The 20428-nt window shown below is 39.4% G+C and overlaps 1 protein-coding gene across 5 annotated transcripts in view; it reads right to left on the bottom strand.

Annotated features, from left to right (window-relative positions):
• Positions 1 to 1814: 1814 nt before the first annotated feature.
• Positions 1815 to 20428, bottom strand: part of LOC119740344 (SPARC-related modular calcium-binding protein 1-like) — a 33450-nt gene continuing 14836 nt past the window's right edge. For 3 of the 5 annotated variants that reach the window (XM_038215613.1, XM_038215609.1, XM_038215611.1), the window contains 6 exons: positions 20162 to 20224; positions 19626 to 19895; positions 10516 to 10606; positions 7098 to 7321; positions 5201 to 5239; positions 1815 to 3283 (listed from right to left, as the gene is read on the bottom strand). In XM_038215613.1, coding sequence (XP_038071541.1) covers positions 3267 to 3283; positions 5201 to 5239; positions 7098 to 7321; positions 10516 to 10606; positions 19626 to 19895; positions 20162 to 20224 — 704 coding nt within the window. In that variant the 3' untranslated portion in view covers positions 1815 to 3266. The remainder of the gene's footprint in view (positions 3284 to 5200; positions 5240 to 7097; positions 7322 to 10515; positions 10607 to 19625; positions 19896 to 20161; positions 20225 to 20428) is intronic. The other 2 variants (XM_038215610.1, XM_038215612.1) reach the window with 2 other exon arrangements.

Genomic DNA, 20428 nt, shown 5'->3' with positions numbered 1-20428 from the left:
AGCAATGACCATCATTGCCACTACTGCCCGAGTACCAACTACTTGTAGGCCTATGTACTTGAGGCAGGACCAACGCAAATTGCGGTCAATTGACATGCTTTAGGACACGAGAATCATGATCCCTGTAATCATTATTCCTCTTATTAATTAAGTAACTCTATCTCGCAAATGGCACATAAATATAAAGAGTATACACAAATGAATACAAACGTTCCAATATATTCCATTAAATAAAGTCCTTATCTTTGCTGACATGCATCGACAAAAATATGACCGATGTTTCCAAGAATTCCCCAAAACAAAAACTAGCGCTCACTCCCCCAGTCCAACTGTCGTGGTGCTATCGCCTATGAAGGGATTTCCAACAGAAAAAAATCCAATTGACACGACGGCATAATGTACTACTCTAACCTAGCCCAATGGCAGATAAAGCTATATTTTGTCTCATTTAGGTAACTGTTTTGCTTCTAAGTTGAAAATACAAAACAATAAGCACATTGTTTTGCTATATGCAGCGCTCTAAGGAAAAGGGCTAAATATAATTGTGCTTATTTAAGCTTGCCATGTGTTTGTGAAAGACCAGTCTAAATATATATGCTAAGCATGTTATTGAGTCCTACGGAACTGTGGCATGCACGCCATAAAAAAATCCCCACATACTTTCTACAATGTATTTTTCAATTTAATGCATTTTCTCAATGATACTTACAATCTTTACAAGCAGAGCAAAAATTCATAGTTTCTCTTTAATTAAAAAAGACATTATCACTAATATTCTACAAATATAAAAAGGGTATTTGAAAAGCATGTCGTATACAATGTTTACACAATGACCGCATATCTGTTAAATTTGCTGTTTTTAAAGTTGGCTTTGTATACAACCATTTGAGCGCTTCTCGAATTGCAAAATATTACATTAAGGACAATATAGCCTGCAAGCGTTGTACAATGATTAATTTTTTATTCTCATGACAAAATAATTTTACCTTTAGACTGGTAAACTTCTCTTGAAAACTTTGGATAATAATTGATTTACTCTCTTCAAAATGAGAGTTTTCACGTATTAAAAAACCCCACTAAATTCAGAAACTAATCTGATGAGCATTGTGAAATATATAACGACATTTTTGCGTCGTTTTTTTTTTATCATAACACAAAGCTTGCATGCCCTACTTGTCTCGGTACGCAATACATGTGCCAATAATCCAAAGCCGTTTTTTTTTTTTCAAAAAAAATACATGCATTTAAATACACATTCTCCAGATAAATACAAATTACAAAACTGCTTTTCGACACTTACATCAATTTACACCTCTCTGTATTCAAGGGTTATGTACAGAAATATTAGGTTACTAATTTTCGAAAACATGGAACACTATGGGCCTTATTCAGGAGTCGGCCATATTGGATTGAGAGTGAGGTAAAAATCTTCATTTTTGAAACTTGTGTAGATAAATGAAAGCAATGACGTTACAAATTAATACCAGTCTGCTCTGATGAATAATTTAAAATTTGTGATTAAACAAACTCTAATGTTTTAAGCCACATTTAAAAATAAACTGCAAGTGAGGCTATAGTGAATAAATAGTCTGGCGCCATCCCATTCAACAGTGCACAATTACTGAAATACATTCAGGGAACACGACAAAAATGGCCAACTCGTATATAAGGCCCATCTCAATCGAGTTTACCCCTCAATTTGTGAAGTGAAGTGCAAGATCAGTTTGCAGAAGTACATGGCATATTTTAATTGACCTGTTATAATATTTAAATAACACTAAATGGAATGATTTTGTTTTTGCAGGATGTGATGATCGCCGTTAACTTTTTATTGATAGCTTGACCATGTTGTGTTGGTTATGCTTTTATTTCATGAAATGAACCTTTTAACCAGAACGATTGATTATGCTTAGATAGAAATGATGCCTTTCAGTGGATACTTATCTACCTTAAAACACTGCAACTGCTGCCGTGCTCATTCAATACAATGGTATAAGCTAAGATGCATTAACTTTATAATGATCTAAAAATTATCTACTTGATTTGGCATATCAACTTTGGTGAGTGCAAAGGTAGTTCTCTGCGATGCATTGGAACAGGCGTAAAAGGTTAAGATACATTGTATATGCAAAAATGTATTATTTACCACTGAATCAAAGAGTTTTCATTAAATGCCTCACTGTATAGGCCTAAACATTTGCTTACACTTTATATCAAAATGCTGTTATACCATGTAAAAAAAAAATACCTTTGGTCACAATGCTGGGCGCTGTTTACATAAAAAAAAATCCTTCAGAAATACCGAAGAGTCAACATGACACTGAAAATTGCCATCCAATTGCGACAGACGAGCAACATGTCTTGAATAGACCCATTGCATGAAGCAGCCATCATTGAGGTGTCTGTTGTTAATTTCATTCATTACCAATTAAAGAATGCACAAGATGACTATTCTTGCTGCTATCCACTATTAACAAAAGGAAGTACCTCAACTATGGCTGCAACGCAAATGGTCGATCTACAGCCCTTTAAAACAGAACTACATGTATTTGTGTGTGTGTGTTCAAGTGGCTGTCTACGTTGTCCACTTGTTCCGTCTACTGATCCCCAGCACTCAGCGGATAATCTTGCACTCCACAGCTGCGATAAACCCAGCCTCAAGCGATGTACCTCTCCTCGCAAACAACAACTTGGCTTTCTGACTAACATAGCTTCTCAGTAACAACAAAATCCAACTGCATCCTTGCTTGACTTTGTTTGAAGACATTCCACGACTTTCGGCGGCCACCGTCTGTGCATGGCGCTCTTATCACGGCGAATCAAGATACACTCCACAGCTCCACACTTAACTTCCAAAATCGTTAGTTTTTCCTAGCATTACCGATACCGCTGTCATTACAAGCAACTAAATAAGTCTGCGTGCACAGTGCTCCATCGTCAACCACTTTACAAACTTGAACACTTCAACGTTTCATCAAGCACTTGTCTCTAATTGACCCTAGCAACACCGCTTCCACTGGATCCACAAGTCTTCCATATCAGGAGTGTTTTAAATAGTCTGTTAACTGAACGTCACTGTCGTTACAATACAATTCTGGCTGGCCTGCTGACTAGACGAAGCCGTGATAATGCTTGGAAAGTTGGAGAGGATTTCTTGAAAGTCATGTCAAAAAACGTTCCTTTAAGATCGGCCAGCCAGTTGCTATAACATTTTAAGAGAGTCCTTACTCTGCATTCCCTTATACGAGGACCAGCACCCTTTCCCATCACATCAGTCGGTCAACTGAAAATAAGAGTTTTGCAAAAAAAATATAAGTTAATGCAAACAAGGGAGTTGTATTCTCAGTATTCGAGGATATAAGCAAATGAATTCAGTGAAGCAACTTATTTGAAGCATAGATTTCGGAAAGGGGCTACACACCAACTCTAACATTCGAGAATGATAAACTAACTTCATCAAGACAATTAATCCTCCTAGCGTGATTACTGTTATTCCAAACACACGAAATCTAAACTGAAGGCACAAATCAGATTTTCCCCAGAAAGTAATGACTACCAGATCCTCAAACATTATGGCTAGATCTGCGCTTAATTATGTGACAAATCATTCGCTTGTATCTCTCTCCACGCCTGCTCTGTCGCGATTACCTAAATATTATGACTCGCTTTACACTCACGAATACCGTATTCAAGTAAAGCAGATATCCCTAAATGAAAAGGGTGAATTCTTGTGAATATTTGTCGGTACGCGGTGACTAGACAGCTAGAATCCTAGTTCCCCCCCCCCAAAAAAAAACACACCGTAAACCTCTGTATCATTGTCAAACCTGACGTGTGTTTATGGAGTGCATACGTAACTGTGTACATGTAGTATATTTTCTCGCGATACTGGAAACATGCTAAATTGAGCTAAAGATTACGTGCATAATGGATCGCACATGCGGAATAATTTGATTTCTACAAAATGTACCAGTTGTTGGCTAATATAGGTCAAGCAAAACGATATTTCTCCAAGTGAAATGGAATAGATTTGGAGTATTTGTCTTCTTTAAAGTCAATTCATGTACAGGGTGACCCCCAAAAAATGCGAACCTAAAACATTTGCCTCTTAAAAAAAACAGGGATCAGTAGATTTGTGTGGTTTTGGTATCAGATTAAAGCTGAGAGCTTTGTCTTTCCAATACTGAAAAAATCATGAAAATAGCACCAAGGGATGCTGAGAAAATGCCAATTATGTAAAAGTAGTAATTTTTCATCCTGTACACAAAAAATTACCACAGTAAGTGATTTTCATTGTACCTATGTGTGCATGTCCTAATCCTTACAATAAACACGGCACATAATATGACGAGAACAAATACATTTGATGGAAATACCTTTTATTTCCACCTGAACAGATATCTCATCCTTTTCAGTCCTATTTTAAACCCTTTCGGCATCATAAACATGTCAAAATACTAAAGAAATTGCACAAATGAAGGATAATTGCATAGTAAGCTTACAGTAAAATGTTTTACTGCTTAAAGTACTTGTGTAGGCCTACAGGATGAAAAATGACTACTTTTACATAATTGGCATTTTCTCAGTAACCCAAAGTGCTATTTTCGTGTGTTTTTTTCCCCAGTATTTTAAAGAAAACGCTCTTAGCTTTAATCTGATACCCCCCCCCCCAAAAAAAATTCCACCGATCCCTTTTTTTAAAGGCAAATGTTTTAGGGTTGCATTTTTGGTGTCAAGAGGAAACAATGCACGAGTGGCAAAGTAAAAATCTATCGAATCACCAAAATACGTTGCGACTTTACAATCCATACCGATGGTTCAGAGAAGTTGCAATCAAGCCCATCAGCAATCAATCACTGATGGCAAATTTCAAGTCGGGTCACAAGTTGAACAATCAAGAAGGAATTAAGGCTTTGGCAAAGCTCACTTGAGTTGAGACTTGACTTGCGATATGACATGTGCTTGACTCGTGATGAGCAACACTGTGGTTGAGACACTAATATTTTAAATATTTCGTTTTGAGTTTCGTCATGATCAAACATGAATCAAAACATCCATTGTGAATTCGAGGATAGGAGACTAACAGATGCTAAATGAGATTAGGAAATTGTTACAGAAGAATGTGTTTCAGAAGAGGAGCACATGCTTCTACTTTTACAAACGGTGGCAAGGGATGATGGATGGAAATAAAGATACTTACTGAAAGGGTTGGGGCCAGATGGAAGTTGTGAAGGGTTCCCTGGAAAACGAGAAACAAAGTAGAGCAGTTGGGCTTGGTTAGCCAGGGATATGAAACATGCAGGGACATTAAGCAAGGGTTTGTGACTGTGTTAATAATGATGAACAAGGAAGTCTCACAAAATGAATTATTTAACAAAGAAGAGGCTACAGTATCCTTCGCTTAAAATGGATCTGCTTCATTTATTGCTCCTTAAAAGAGACCGTCATCGATTTTGGTAGGGGGAAGAGAAAAATACTTTTGGTATATAGGGCAGTGCAAAAAGAGGGAAACCCACTTTTGACAGGAATTGTAACCTACCTTTTAAAACTTATTTGAACTGTGTTTTTTATAATGTAGTGAACTGTAGCTCTTAAAAAAACGTTTAAAAATCGCAAAAATAGTGATATTAATTTGAATACAAGTCATCAAAAACACTGTTGTACATGTGTATAAGTCTAGTGTCATGTTTTTTTTGTCTTCAAATCAAGCTCCGGAGCTCAGTCAAGCGGATGGTAAAAAAGCCGTCCGTGGACAAACATGTTTGGCACATGAAATGTTTTCATATTTCAGAGAAAAAATTTGCATTTGCAATATTTTTTCATCACTTGTATGTTTGAAGATCAATATTTTAATGCCATGAACTTGAATTTTTGAAATATGCTCAACAACTACGTGAATATTGCTGTTCAAAACGGGGTTTCCTTCTTTTAGCACCGCCCTGTATTTGGCCATGAAAATCACTTTTACACAGTTCCCTCACTAACGTCACAATAACCTATAATACGGCCTTTCAATTTGAAAAACAAAAATCGAACCGTGCGGAAATTCAACAACTTTGGAACGAATTTCAAATCTTCACTTGTACAGATTGCAAAGGAAGTTCTACGTGGTTTGATGAGCACTGAGAGTGAACGGATTAGAAGGGCCATCACGGTGTTTCAGATGCTCTGTTCTCGTTGTTATCAATATTTCTTTATCGCCATTGGCACTTGGGAGATCCCTCCATACACAATTTGCATGGTTGGGCATCGCCCCCCCCCCTCCCCCCTTTTAAGCTATCTACAATCTAGCATGCGGTGAAGGACGTCGGGTTATCTGTTAAAAATGAATGGCTCTAATGTTTCGATTTGGTATCTAAATGAGAAAAGCATTAATGAATTTAATGTGACAGAATGGAAGTAGATAGCCTAACACTATTCATGCACGAAAGTACATGTATGACCACAGCAGAAAAGACAGATAAGGTGAAGTGTTTCATATGAAAACCATTTCCTCTGCTATACTCCTCAATGATTTCAGTTCTCGGTTAAAGCTCCAGCGGCGTGGCAAGTGTTCTCACCATAGGGGTGGGGGTGGGGGAGGTTGAAGGGGGGGGGGGGGTGGGTGGCTGGGTGGGTGTTACAGTGGGGGCCTAGTGGTTAGAGTTTGGGACTCGTGATCAGAGGGTCAGGGGTTCGAATCCAGCTGCTGGCCATATGTTGCTTCCTTGGGCAAGCCACTTCATTCCAAATTGCCTCTCTCCACCCAGGAGTATACATTTTGTACATGGGTACGAGTAAACTACGATGGACTAGCATCCCGTCCAGGGCGAATAGAAATACATACATACACTTCAGTGTTTCATGCTGTTGAAACCGGAGATAAACGCCGGCCTGTTGGACCACATTGGCTCGTGATAGACTTTTACTTCACTTTTGTTGTTCTGTTTTCGGGGATATGGTAAAACAATCTCTCTGTCTGTAAATTCCGTCGTCTGACATGATCATTATATTCGGGGGGGGGAACAACGCTCGAAATAACTGCAACCTTTGAACGTCTCCTGCTCCACATTTTTGATGTATGAGAAACGATTTACAAATCTGTGACAGACACCTACCGGTTCTCACTTCCAGGCACGTCAGCCATTCTCCCATAGACAAGTCCTTGTTGTCGTCCTCGTCGCAGAACTCGATGAAGTTCCGCCGGCATTTCTTGGAGGCGGCGTTGATCTTCTTGAGTTCCTCTTTGAACTCCAGGTACTCCCTCCTCTCCAGCAGGTTGTTACCGCTCACGTCCATCTGCTGGAACTTCCAGCGCGCCACTCGTTCGGGCGACGTACTGCTGTGCCAATATGAGAATGCAATATGTCAAAATCGAATACAAATATTCTGTAAAACATCTAGTTAGATTTGACTAGAACAGTCAAACTTGCACCCAAGCTGACTACTGCTAGGGTCAGCTGAATGTAAATCTAGTCAAATTTAAGTGTAGTGTTGTCAGAATTCATTACAACTCGACAGATGTACATATATTATCAATATACTACTTGCTCTTTGGACTTTCTCGGTATTATGTTATTTCCCTTAAAATAAATGAAGAATATCAATAAATGATTTATAAATAAATCTAAATCAACCGCAAAAAATAAATAAATAAATAAATCAACCGAAAAAATTAAAACAAACGTTGACGCTGGTTGCCAGACGAAATTTCTCGTGTAGTTTTTACAAAGTGGTGAATACATTAATTATTGCGAAGTTGAGGATGGAAACATGTGGAGTGGGGGAAGCTGAAACTAATCATATCCTTGAGTTCGAAACGCATTCATTTTTTAAACGTAACTATTTCACGTTTTACTTATACTAGTTCATAAGTACATCTGGACTTGTGCTTGATACACTAATTTTGACTCATCGCACTTTTTTCTTGACAGACATGAGACTTTTATTTAAGGTATCTTTCATCGCCACGTGGTCCAAATGATGCCGACTGGTCACACGCATCCATATTGTTTCTATTTGACTATTTCATGCGATATACATGTAAATAGGTGTGACGACTCCATCGCAAAGAGAACTACAAATCGAAATGGATATCTTGATTCGTTTCACACATGTGTATGTGTGGCCTTGATGTTCAATGTCATTTCAATAATGCATGAGGGGGCGCGCATGGCGCATCAGAAACTGGGGCAGGCCTAATGAACATGCCCTAGCTAATGCATAAAGCAAAAAATACCAGCCGCGACCATTTTTTGTTTACCTCGCATAAAACGAGTACCGTCTTTTTTCGAGTGGCAACGATGTTTATTCCCACGAATAAATCAACAATACTCAGGTATTATAAGAGAGAGTTCGTGTAATTCTTTATTGGTTGTAAAATCTTCGATGACAAGAAAGTGCTGCCTTTGAGACAACGTAAATAATGACTTTTAATTTAAAGCATAAAGGCCCCTATGGGCCCTCGAGGAAAGTTCACAAGTTGGCAGCAGGTTGCACCTTCCATGACTCATGCATCACGGCGCAGCAGGCTCCCTCGCTCTTGACGTTTGCTCCAAGTTCATAACATATTTTGCGGGCACTTTTTCCTACTTCCACCTCAATATTAAAAACAATAAATCACAGCCGGGAGCCAAAGGTATAGCTTCCACGGAATGCGTGACTAAGTAGTGCAAACTATAACTTGCTATTATTGAATCTGGTCTGTCAGTAACAGGCCACTAATGTGGACGTGTCAACAGGCAGAATGTCAAGACCTGTTCGGGTTCGCAGTCGGCCCCATACCAACTCCACCTTCTCTGCACTCTATCAATACAAGTATGTCTCTCAGCCTAGACATGTTTGCCATTCCAGTAGCATGTCTGCACGACCATAGATAGTTAAAGGTATTTTGGACAACATTTGCAAACAAAAGTCATGTTTGGAACGATAATACAATAAAACTGAAGTAGGTTATTAAAACTAACTTGTCGAAAGTTCAGCTCAGTGGATATACTTTTTGAGAAAACTGTGAAAATGCATCTTCATTTTCTCGACGTAAATCAAGGTTTTCGTTCAAGGCCCTCCCTTCCAAAATGTTAATTAATGCGTTTTTATCAATACATGTACATTTATTAGGTTTTACATCACCCCGAAGTTAATTCCATCTTATGAATAGTGTAATACGTTCTTACTTGCACCCTCTTGTGGCATATGATCCCAGTTTGTCAATCGGGAAAAAATGTCATTTACGGATACGTAACCGATTGCCAACTAAACTAAATTCGAAAAATTGGGGGCAGTATTTGAAAAAAAGCTTGTGTTTTTTTCTTCTCGCGATGTTTAATTCCTCTTGACTTGAAAATTACAGAATAATAGGTGCAACGGATGACAGGATGCTTGATGCTATTATTTACGCACAGTCAAGTTGGATATTTTATATTTTGGAAGTTTCGTTTTTGAATGTTTGCAAATGTTGCCCATTGCCTTTAAAGTCAATGTCACTGATATTAACACCTGTTCATACCTCAACCAAAAAAAATGTAGATTGGATTGGTTTGCAGAGAGCTTGAAACATAGCCATGTTATAAATGGTACGGGAGACAAAAGGCCACGATGTGCTGACGGGTGTCTAGACCGGCTGTATGCCAAGATCGATAAACAAAGCGCGGTGTACGATGGGCCTATTCATTATTCTCATACAAAGCCCGGACAGGTGAGAGTAAGTTTTCACCTGTAATCACTTAAACGCTTTTCGAAACAACAAACAAGAATACATCATTCTGCATGCAAAGCCGAGTTGTGAGTGTTCAGATATTGACTATAAACCTTAATTATTTACAATAAATGCGCAAAGGGTTTACTCATTCCTATCTCAGAGCGATCTTAACAAGGGCGGATCCAGGGGGGGGGGGGGTGAATGGGGGCCATGCCCCCTCCAAAAAAACTGACCCCCAAACAACCGAACTTAATTTTTTTTTTAAGTGACGTCGCAATCAAGGCAGGCATCTTTTCCTCAAAAATAATTGGTCAAGGTCAGAAATTGCCTCAGATCGCACCACAGAGCATCTAGAATCCAAAAAAATTCGGTCCCCTAATGAACTTCTGCATGTAGCACCTCTAAAATCTAGGATATGAAAGTCCAATTAATAAGCTTTCTTTTAGTACAAGAATCATTCAAATCACTCATGTACTTTTCAAGTTACAAAATTTTGAACACCAACAGCGTTTTAAGGTTCTGTCCACAGATCACAACAACGACAAGTGTTCTTTCAGCAAAACGAAAACAATTCGCATAATTATATAGGGATTTATCAGCGTCAGCATCAGCGTCCGAACTCGCTGCTCGAGGCATCAATGCTCCAGACACGATTGAGGAAATTTAAAATCTACAGTAGTTGTATTTTAAGTTCAGAAATCAATCTGTCAAAGTTTTGGGCATGGGGAGGTTTGGCGGTGGTGGTGGTGGTGGTGGGGGGGGGGGGCTCTGGCCCGTCCTGTGCCCCTTCTCCGTAGAACCACACCTAATTGTCAAAGGTTTTGCCCGGATGAACTTACCCATCTATTATAGAGTCATCTATCGACATCTCTGCAGTAAACATGTCCAGTAAAATCTCAAAGAATTCTTCCTTCTTGTTACCGCTACAATCTATTAATGCACAGAGGAAATACGAAAATAAAAAAACATTTTATAACGAATTCATGAATTATAAATTGTGACATTAGCTGTAGGAATCATACAGAGAATGACACACGTGTTAAAAAAAAATACCAGGGGCTCCGTGTGCCTCTTGGGAAATGGGTTAATCAATAACTTTTCTCCTTGGCGTCTTGATTGAATGCATCGCCAATCACCCAAACTCCTCTGCTGACGAACTGTATGTTGGTGCCTAGTTTCCTGCAACTGTCACCGGCAGGCCGGCTGTATAGTTTGCTAAGACACGGGGAACCGGAGGTGAAGATAATGTGCCAGTTTCGTTGAACTCGCACCGGGAGTTTCAGTCATGTCGACAACGGATTGTTTCCGCAATTAGCCCGGCTGAGACATTCACGCAGTTCTCGGACATCCTGGCACGCCACTTCGGATTCGTGACTGTGTTACATCTGGAAAGGAAAACTCTTGTTGTTTTTTTCCACTTCGTCAGTAAATCATAAAACACCGGGACGTGTGGAATGCTGGAACGATGAGGGGGCACAACCCCGCGACTACATTAAAGCTTCGTGCGATTCATTTATCGGACATTTCTGTCGTTAACGGGCTGCTGGCCGAACCATAAAACGATAAGCGGAAAATATGGACTATTAAATTTGTCTTTGTGCGTTATGAATATACTTTGAACAAAGAAATAGAGACCCTATCTGTAGTTGCCTGCGCAAATAACTACAGCGGTACCACAAAATGTGTTGCCATCCGATGAATGTCACCACTACATTTCTACAGTACAGAACAATCCACAGGAATCAAGGGGGAAATCAGAAAATCTACCTTTTCACGACGAAATAAAAAATTGCGGGAGATGACATTTGAAAATAATGGAACCACTGATATTTTCCTGCATTGGTTGTAGGGAAATGTCTTTTTTGTTCGTGGGCTCAAATGAAACAAAATAGTTAATGTAGAATACAAAACGTTTTTTTTTATAATTGTTTTGTTTGCTTAAGCATGACTCATGCTCTTTTTCTGGACCGGAGTGATGTCATACTCCGATGAATTATGGCATGTATTCAATGTACATGTACATATTTATCTTTCATATATACATATATACATATTTAATGCTTAACACTAGCATATTCATTTGTCTTGACATCGCCAGGAAGACTGATTATATTGATGATTGACGTCTTAGGGATGCATGTTATTAGCGCATTAAAGTAAAATTAGTGATATCATTTCAAGGCTGAACTTGAATGGATATGACTTAAGTAATATGGTTTGATTTACATATTGTCTATCTATACTTTCAAAACACTAATTGATATATACCCCCCCCCCCGAGCTGAACAAAGAAATTGACTGGAGCGGGGTTTGAACCTGCGACCTCAGACTAACTCATTTTTACATCAACTCATATACAGTTAACTAACGTCTTTATAAGGTCTACTATGTGTAAGGTTGGGCGCCGATATTGACCATGTCTTAATTAAAACAGGGACTTCATCATTCATGATAAATAAACGATGATTCTTAAAGATTTCTAAGATGCACCCTTTGAGATCACAAACAGTTTAATTAGTAGCTATCATATGTAATTCGTAAAAAATGCTTATAAATTACGTTCTTGTCATTTGTTTTGCACAATGAAACATCTCTGTTTTTCAACCCCGAAACAACCACCAAGCTTCATTATTTACACCGTCAGACCGTCAAGCAAACAGAAGAGCATCATCACGATGCAATACACGTATGTCCTTGGGCAGGATATTTTGATGCAATTCATCATTCCCCAACCAATTAGGAGCTAATTGAATCCTTGAGGGCGATGGTGTGGCAACAAGCGTCAAATCCAATTGAGGTCGGTTCATATATTGTACTTCACGTGAATTTCAGAGCGAAACAAATTCGTTATAGAGGAACAGTGAACGTCATTATGAAACTGCAATTGTTGACGGCATGAAATTGGCGCCACTTTCGCCTTCACTTGGTGTATAAACCGGCCGCAAATGTGTCTTCTGCACTAGCAAAGTCATTTGCCTTAATACCTTAATTTGCTTTCTTAGACTGAGTTTAATCAAGTCCTATACTGATCGAAAAAAAAACCCAAAAAACAAATGCCACCTTTGGCTTTGGAGGATTTATTTTAGAGAGAACTTTAAGTCTGAGAACCATTTCGTTACCCATTGACGCGAGCGCATTATGGTTGCAGGGGAAAAAAAAAATTGCAAACCAGCCCGAGGTCGAACATGGCGCTCCTACACCGTGGAAGCTGAGAAATGGTCTCTGAATGACTTGTTCATTTGCCATTATTGCATGTATTAACAAGTAGTTGAATAAACAGAAATTATAGTAGAATAAGCAAAGAAAAAAATATGTTACCTTATGAAATAAAAGTCAGTGGAGACACATTACGTTAATGAATTCACACTGGAATTGGAATATGTAAAAAAAAAAAAACCACTATAGTTAGTCACAAACAACATTATACTCAATTCCATCTTTATCAAACGGAAGGTTAAAAATGTAAAATTGCGTCGCAATCATTCATTTCTTTTATTCTCTTCATATGAGAAGGGCATTTGTTTTATTCTCTTCAACGGAGAAGGGCATTTGTTTTATTCTCTTCACATGAGAAGGGCTTTTCGTTAATTAAAAGTAACTTCAAATTTACGTATCTTGGTTGACTTGAAGACAACATAAAGATTCAAGGTGATTTGTGAAAACAATCACCAAAATCGCAAGCCTGCGCAATTTGAGACTCGCGTAATTCCAGCACACTGAAAGGTTACCGGTGATAAAAAGTACATTTCACAACCTTGTGTCACTGACGCACATCGGCGTTGAATCACTGCTCTTGTTCTCGTCCGGTGACATTTCAAATCGGATTTCATGCTAATTGGCAAGAATTCGAGCTGTGCACTTTACGACAAATACCAGGGGTGCATGCGTGCATGCATTACCTAAAGTGAGCCTAGGTTGTTAGCAAAAGTTGATACTGACCTTTCGTGTCCAGATTTAAAAAACAATTTAACCCTGGAATCATGTGCATGCAAATTACAGGAAATAACATTGGAATGCATTTTATTTTTGGCCTGTCCAATCGAGTTATAGAGATGAATTTTGACATATAGTCCAATTCATGCGAAGTATCTCCAAGGGCGATGCCCACATGAATGTACTTTTTTTTTCTGAATGTAATTTAATGTAATTAGGATTTACAATAGTGGACAGTAAATCTTAGGTAAAGTTACTGTGAATGCATCAAGAAAAATGACTCCCTCGAAACGAGTTCGGATGAGAAGGGCAAAACCTAATATTGATTGACATTGTAAATTATTAACAATTTTCATCCAATGTTGCTACAATGCGCGATGGTTGTTGTAAGTCAATCACAAGTCACACAGTCTCAGATCAAGTCACAAGCTATTCACATGAATATTAGGCTATGACAAATTTAGTCCATTCTTTTGAATTTGTTTTCCTTCCCGTTACCTGTCATTAATTTTGACGTATGAGTTGATTTGTAACAGAACTTGTGGGAAACTTGTAATTGACGCATACAACTCCCTGATCAGAGAAGTTTGCACGACATCCTTGGTCCATGTTCAGACAATCATTGCTCAGGCAGCTGTCTTCACAGCTGCCTCTCTCATGACTTGATCGCAAAGACTGAACTCTAGACACGGCGTTGAGCTGCGGCTGTTAAATTTACTTATAGACAAAAGAAGTCTGTTGATAGATGGAGCGTAAAGCGATGTGAAAGTATATGCAATCAGTGTATAACTATCAGCACGACATTCTACCGTAGAGTTAGGAAAATACACTGCCTCGACCCATTGAGTAAGCTGGGCCTATTCCATGTGTCTTTAAATTCGCCGAGAGTTGCGAGAAAGAAAACAAATGATTGTCCATTTATATTTATTTCATTGTAAAGTTGTATAACTCCAAGATAGCAGACGATGCCCACATTTTGGCGCGAACCCAGTTATGGTTATAAAAAATTATATGTCAAGTTAAATTATCTAACTAGTAATTAAATTCTTTTAAAATAATTGTGTGAATTGATTCTATTGTCGTTTAAGACCAACTAACAATATGTCCCTCTTAATACAGACAATCGACAACAGTACAGATGAATGTGCCGCAGAAGCTTGTGTCATACAGGCATGAGTCATACAGGCATGATATATTGTCCTATATACATGTACAATTCCAATTATTTCTGCTGAACATTCAATTTCCAGCACTGTTTAAAATAATAAGTAGTTGAGCGGTCTGAGAGATGGAGTATTGTGCTGAATTGTGATGGAAATACAAAAATACTCCCAGATATCTGTTTGTACGAATTCTTAAACCTAAAAGAATTAAAGATGTTTTATCCTTATTATTTTCGAATTTGAAAAAAAACCTTTGAAGAGCCTGGACAGTATTAGCTCCACGCGCAAACTTTCAACAATCATGTTATTGACTGTAAAAGAATCACCCCACATCCGACGCGCACAGTATAGACCTGCATATAAGTACCACTCCAACGTATCACATTATGTGCGTATAATTATATACGGATATCACGTACATGTACATTCCGAACCACGAAGTACACTATTATTTGAGGTATTCGCCTCCATTGTTCGGGCAGAATTCCTTCATTTATTTTCGGGCCGATCATTTAGGTTATCAACATCCATACGCGCGATACGTTATCAGTAAATAGGGGCAAAAGTACACATTAAATCTGTTATCGTGTTCCTGCCATTGTCAGAGGTGCTAAAGTTTCTGAAACAGGAGTGAAATATTGGCTGGCAAGGCAAACAAAACACGTGTGGATTGGTGTGGTGTGAACCAGACTATATTTTGTTTTATGGTATTGTCTAAATCTGTACGACTGTATACAGACGTTGTAGGCATAGGCCTAATGGCCCAACTGTCAACATGCAAGTTCTTTTCTTTTCCCGAGGCTAATAAATCCAGGATGTTCTCGCTATAAGCCCAATAATTTAAAGTAGCATTAATACGAGATATCCGCGGAGGCGGCCCGTGGTAACTATGTTTCGTGATTGAAGGGACAACTGGGATTTGGGCCTAATTTCCCGCATTCTTGGAATGTAAAAATAAAGTGTTAGTGATCCTCAACAGGTTCTTTTCGTGGGCTACATGGCCAGGGGGCAACATTTTGAAAGTTGAACGAACTCCAACTCTTTTACACCCGCGAGCATTTTTGTTTGCCATCCTAAGATACGTTCCAGTAAACGATAGGAGCTATATAGGACTAGGCCTACCTTCTTTATTTTTCAGCATTAAAGAAAACAAACTATGGAAACATCCATGATGTGAAAAGTAGTTACCCGAACAAGAGTTTGAACTTTGCTGAACTCGACACGCAAATAAATACAAGGTATGATAATGACGGAGCATACAATATGGGAACAAAGGTGGACATATTTTAAATATTTCAAAGTATGCTTTGAAAAGAACGATTAAGTTTGGAATACACAACGGAATGGGAGGCATTATCGAAAGTCATGATCCTCCGAGCCACTTTTTACTTAGGCACAAAAAAGTCCCGTGCAAATATCGTAGAGCTTGGGTACGGTAGCCCTATGCAAAGACGATCGACAGAACGTCCCTCCTTCTCGCGTCAACGAGAACTGCATATAATTTTAAGGAATTCGGGATATACCTTCAGCACGTTCAGCCGGGGTGCATACCTTTGTTCCCCAATACTTATGTTCCCCAATACCGATGTTCCCCGAAATCCTTACCCTTACCCTAACCCTAATCCTATAAGATACCTTCAGCACGTTCAGCCGGGGTGCATACCTTTGTTCCCCAATACTTATGTTCCCCAATACCGATGTTCCCCGAAATCCTTACCCTTACCCTAACCCTAATCCTATAAGATTTCGGGGAACATCGGTATTTGGGAACATAGGTATTGGGGAACATCGGGTAGACCCCTTCAGCTGAGAGCTCGAACTTTTACAAAACGGGCCGGGAGCAAGAAATTTAAATGGGACATGAAGTGCCTGATTGGGCGAAGTATACAATATCGAGAGCCGAATCCAGTTTAATCAAACAGGTAGTAGGTCACAGCGATCAACTGTATCTTAAATTCCTAACCGGAATGCAGTTTTCTCAAGGATCCGAAAACAATTCCATGCCATGTTTCAAAAAGTGATAACCGGATTTCAGCCTCCCCCCTTATTAAAACTCCATTAACCTTAGGCAGGGAATTGCGAAAAAGAGATTGTTGGCCCACTTTATCATCATAGTTCATCATCAAATGAGGCATAAAAGTCCATTAATTTACTGTGCAAACAATCCGCACGGTGACATAGTTCAAATGTCGGGACGATAACAGATTCACAGCGCACGTGTGCATGCAAGTCATTTACAGCCAGGGTTTATAATACCCATCATTGAAACATATAATTACAACAAGCCCACAGACTCGAATCTCTGATAACTGCACTGAACACTTGAGCAAATACCATCGGCAAACACAGGTGGCAGGAAGGTCCCACCTCCAGCCTGAAGAATAACAGAAAACGGGGTCTTGTCAAAATGACACGGTATTTTTGCAGTTAGGAGAGGTGGCTTGTTCAAACACAATTAGGAGATGATGCCGATCAGCTCGGAAGGGGGCGAGCTGTTTGTTACACCTGTATGACATTGACTTTAGTTTCCCTGTCAATAACAGCCCCCAAAGTACGCTCATAACGTCAAACTAACTTAATTTGGACACCACATCCTGGTACTACAGGGTTTCATATAAAAGATGCCGATCTCACGGTTTTCTGTCTTCAGGCGAATGGGTTCGAACCCAGAGATGAGAATCATATCTTTGTCCTTCAACAAGACATAATATAATGATTACATCTCCCCCTGCCCCTTTCAGGGACAAATAGGGGGCAAGCCGGGACAACTACGAACTCTTTGTTTTGCTGGGTTGTCAATATCTGAAAAGAATTGGAATTAATTGATTGAATAATTGGAATTGAATGACGTCGGCATTTCTTGACTTGTTTTCGTCCATTTAAATGGAAGTAAAAGTATCATTGTATAATGTATATCATGCATTGATCATGTGTGCATACTGTTAAGCGTTTGTTACATGAGGTTTGAAATGTTATTCCTTATCTGAATACAGTAATAAGGATGTTGAGAAGGGCACCTACTGATAACACGTTTTTAAATCCCTAATTAATGTCCGAAGTATTAAATTTAGATATTTTTTTGAATGGCTACAAGGCCAACATAAAGCTTCACTTACATGTACTTAATTCTGAATCACAACTATGGTATTTTAATGTTGGTCTTATGACAGCTCAATGAAACTAGAGATCAATGTACCTGGCAGATCGCCTATCAATCACTGCATCCTTAACTGACACATGTGCATGCCGCACGTATCACCATACGACCCTGCGATTCCCATGGTCGCACTAAAATATGCTTGAAATGTCGTGCCTCATTACATGATTGTATTTCATGCAATTTTTATTATAACTTCGTATGGTGACATTAACGCGCCAGTCTTCCATAAATCAAACCGGACAAAGGAGTGTAATCGGTTTCTGTGTCATTGCCTTCTTAAATGTCCTATATTAATAAGACTGAGCGGAAGGTAGTCGGAATTTGTGACATTTCTATACCTTCGTGTTCATTGTACATACGTCACATCTACAGGTAAATGCCCTCAGTTTCCCCCTATCTCAACCAAGCCTTGTGTCTTTATAAATCCCCGAGTCGTGCTGGTGTTAGGGAAGTGCGACTTTCCAGTCCAATATCCCCGCAGACTTGCCATATACATGTATATATATAGACGATGGGCTTGAATTGAAGTGTCATTGGCCAGTCTGTCTGGGGGCATGCACCGGGGCCGACACCTGCTGATAGACAGGCTGGAGACGGCGCACCTGCAGGCCAATGTTTGCTCTAAGGACTTGCAGTTCCTGTCTCCGAGAGGGATATCCACCTTGGAACACAATATCTAACCACAAGGACGGCACAAGAGGCTTGCATCCATTGGCAACAGACAGTGCATGGCTGCGAAAAAGGGATCCCGTGAACACTTAGGACAACGTTAGCGCACCTGATACCACTTCATAATTGTAAAGAGTCTTCGCGAAAGTGTTTGAAAAGTAAACCATCTCCATTGTTGGGGATGTTCGTGGCAGAGGTTGCAATTTCTCAACAATGTGAGGAATTTATGAGAGGGCATTGTGCTCTTTTTTTCAAGTCTGTCTGAGAGGCCAACTATAATTCTTTCACGCTGTGTCTTTTTCTTGGTCGTTGCGGTGATTTTCAATTAGATGGCTTGTATGGAAGAATGCGTCGCGATATAATTGTTATATGTTATATTATTATTCTTTTCAAAATATTGACACGCAATCGTTTGAATTAAAAATATTTCAACTCGTATAAACTTAAACTCATAGACATGCATTCCAAATGAAAACAAAATTCGTTAAAATACGAATTATTATATAAGACAAACATTTTCATTGTTTTTTTTAAATGAATATTGCACACAAACAGACTTGTGCGTTTAGCGTTGTGGCCTACAATAATTATACAGACGATATTGGTACCGTGGAACAGAAACCGATGTATAACGGTTGGTTAACTCTGAAAATTAACAGTGGAACAGTGGAGTAGCCCAACAAAGTCTTGCAGTACAATTATTAGAAGCGTCTACAAACACACAAAATATCTCACAGTAACGCATGGAGACGGCATATAAATCGGAAGTTAAGCAAGTTTAAAAAAAAAAAGCGCTGTGGCTTATTTGTTTGTCACCACGAGCCGAAGTTCGGGTCGCATCCGAACCTCCTGTCTTGACTCGTGTCTATTATGTCTTCGACAATTACAACTACATATGAACAAGCTGGACGCCTGCTTCGGATAGGGACTTACTGGACATCTCGTATGATAAAAGTCAGACTCTTAAAATATGTAATTAATGATGTCAAGAAAAGTATCGAAACATATTGACCGTGTTACTTACCTGTAAAGACTCTGATTCCAGCAGGTCCCCTGGACATAGCGTCCGCGTTGCAGTTGAACTCTTGCGTGGAGGCCGCTGTAGACGTACCGGGTATGGGCCTGCCGGTGTCCACGTAGACACACCAGCAGTAGCCGGCTTCGTCGTGACACTGCACGGCCTTGTACGCTCCGTCCTCGTGGCACTGCGGAATGAACACGCCGCTCTTCGGGAGTAACTCGGCCCGTTTCGTGGCCCGTTGTCTCTCCGCTTCGCATGAGACTATCGGGGGGTCTAATACATATCCAAGACAAACGACATATCTTTCACTTAGTGTTTTGACAGAGTGTAATGTAGATGTCCTTAACAGTAGTGTACCATAGTGCAACCGGTCAATTATTTTTATCACTGACGTTTTGTGCGTAAATACATGTATATATTCCCATAGTGTTACTACGCGTATTTATAAAATCCATCTTTTATCTATTAGACAATTTATTATGTGTTCGTTGGGACAAACTAACTATAAAAGTGGATTCAGATCCTGCATGCGGGCTTACCAACTCTTGGAGGGAAGGGCGTGGCTGGCAAATGTGGCGCCGGGAAAACTGGAGGAGGGAGACCTGTTGGAACAATTTCACATTATTTCATACAAATTCCAAACGACCAACTTAATGTGTGCTCTTCGTACACACGTCAACATGTAATACGACGTGACGGATAATGAGAATTCGTCAAAGCAATAATATGGCGCCCGCCTTGATGACGAACACTTTAAACTCTCTGTGGTGCATTCTCAAGACTTTTTATGCAACTTGATAAGTGTG

The sequence above is a fragment of the Patiria miniata genome, unplaced genomic scaffold, assembly GCF_015706575.1.
Source record: "Patiria miniata isolate m_02_andy unplaced genomic scaffold, ASM1570657v1 HiC_scaffold_5, whole genome shotgun sequence".
Lineage (NCBI taxonomy): Eukaryota > Metazoa > Echinodermata > Asteroidea > Valvatida > Asterinidae > Patiria > Patiria miniata.
Note: the sequence above shows the minus strand (reverse complement) of the source record. Positions and strands in the feature narration are given on the sequence as shown.